Genomic DNA, 1,880 nt, shown 5'->3' with positions numbered 1-1,880 from the left:
GAGTTATGGAGACTTTCTTGTCCCCGATTAACTCAAATATCATCCAATTTGGGGTTTTCTGTACACTATTTGAGGACATTATAATAGCAGATCTTTCTGGAAGAAACTCAATTCTAAGTAAAAGATGTTTATATATGAGCTGGTGGGAATTTCTTATTTGCAAACACAATGACCATCCAAGTAAAAACCTGTCCCAAAATAAGAGGGACAAGAAAATAATTGGGGAAGGCAGATAAAAGAAACTATATGTGTTTTCACAGATAATTTAGGAGGTAATGGAAATCTTGTGAGACAAATAGAAAGGCTATGGGGACACTAAGATTCCTAACATGGGATTCTTGCCCTGTAAGGTGAATATGGACTTAAAGCAAATAAGGTAGGAGGGTGCTGTGCTAGAAACCTGTCTCAAATTTCCAGCAAGCTCCTGAAAGCCCAAGACAAATAGATCTTTATGAAAAATGGAGACAGAACCAGTAACCAGATCCTCCCATGATTTGCATGTCAAGCCTCTAACTTGCAGTCATATGACAAGCAAATGGAGAAAAATTGTAAATAACCATTAACTAGAGGGGGACAGAATTACAACAACATTGAGTGAGGGTCAGAAGACTGCAGAGCAGTTACCAGTTCTTGGTGTAGAAACCTGAAAGTCAAGGTCGAAGAGAATGGCAGTGGTGAACACAGATGGCACAGATAAAGACGCAACCAAGTTGAGGATCATCTTCACCTTGGTGGTCTCTGGAATAGAATGCATCACTGGCACGGTTGGGAATGGCTTCATTACAGCTGTCTATGGGGCTAAGTGGGTCAGGGCCAAAAGACTCCCGACTGGAGACTGCATTCTGTTGATGCTGAGCTTTTCCAGGCTTTTGCTACAGTTTTGGATGATGCTGGAGAATATTTACAATCTACTATTCCCATTAATTTACAACCAAAACACAGTGTATTTACTCTTCAGAGTAACCATCATGTTTCTGAACTATGCCAACCTCTGGTTTGCCACCTGGCTCAATGTCTTCTATTGTCTTAGAATTGCAAACTTTACTCACCCTTTGTTCTTCATGATGAAGAGGAAAATCCTAGCACTGCTGCCTTGGCTTGTGAGGCTGTCAGTGTTGTTTTCCATATGCTTCAGCATTCCCTTATGTAATAACGTCTTCAACGTGTATGTGAATAGTTCCATTTCTGTCCCCTCCTCCAACTCCACTGAGAAGATGATTGTCTCTGAGACCAATATGAGCAACCTGACTTTCTTCTATAACCTGGGGATCCTCATTCCTCTGGTCATGTTCATCCAGGCAGCCACCCTGCTGATCCTCTCTCTCAAGAGACACATCCTACACATGGAAGGCAATGCCACCGGCTCCAGGGACCCCAGCATGGAGGCTCACGTGGGCGCCATCAAGAGCACCAGCTACTTTCTCATTCTCTACATTTTCAATGCAGTTGCTCTCTTTCTTTCCCTGTCCAACATCTTTCACATTTACAGTCCCTGGAATATTTTGTGCAAATTCGTCATGGCTGCCTACCCTGCTGGCCACTCCTTGCAACTGATCTTGGGAAACCCTGGGATGAGAAGAGCCTGGAAGCAGTTTCATCACCGAGTTCGTCTTCTCCTAAGAAGACAGACTTTGTGACTGGGACCCAGGGGACCTAGTCCCATCAGCCCTGCCTTTGCCTCATCTAGACCTCTCTTTTCACTCATCTTTTCTCCCCTAAATTTGTTTGGATACTGCTCCTCAGGTTACTGGACTCTGTCATAAGTGTGAAGCTAAATTTTTAACTTGATATTCTAAGCAGAAGTAACTAAGCAATACAACGATGGACTTATGAAAGCTCCTTCATCTATGCTCATTCATATCCTGCTCTTTTCCAATTTC

At 42.9% G+C, this 1,880-nt stretch overlaps 1 protein-coding gene across 1 annotated transcript; it reads left to right on the top strand.

Moving 5' to 3' along the window:
• Positions 1-627: 627 nt before the first annotated feature.
• Positions 628-1,644, top strand: TAS2R40 (taste 2 receptor member 40). The gene has a single exon (XM_045564501.1). The coding sequence runs from the start codon at positions 666-668 to the stop codon at positions 1,635-1,637; it is 972 nt and encodes a 323-aa protein (XP_045420457.1). The 5' UTR covers positions 628-665; the 3' UTR covers positions 1,638-1,644.
• The last annotated feature ends 236 nt before the right edge of the window (positions 1,645-1,880 follow it).

The sequence above is a fragment of the Lemur catta genome, chromosome 11 (genome assembly GCF_020740605.2).
Source record: "Lemur catta isolate mLemCat1 chromosome 11, mLemCat1.pri, whole genome shotgun sequence".
NCBI classification, from domain to species: Eukaryota; Metazoa; Chordata; class Mammalia; order Primates; family Lemuridae; genus Lemur; species Lemur catta.
This window is presented reverse-complemented; position numbering and strand designations above follow the sequence as displayed.

Excerpts from the sequence above, each read along its gene's own strand:
- TAS2R40 (XM_045564501.1), top strand. The coding sequence starts at position 666 with ATGGCAGTGGTGAACACAGATGGCACAGATAAAGACGCAACCAAGTTG.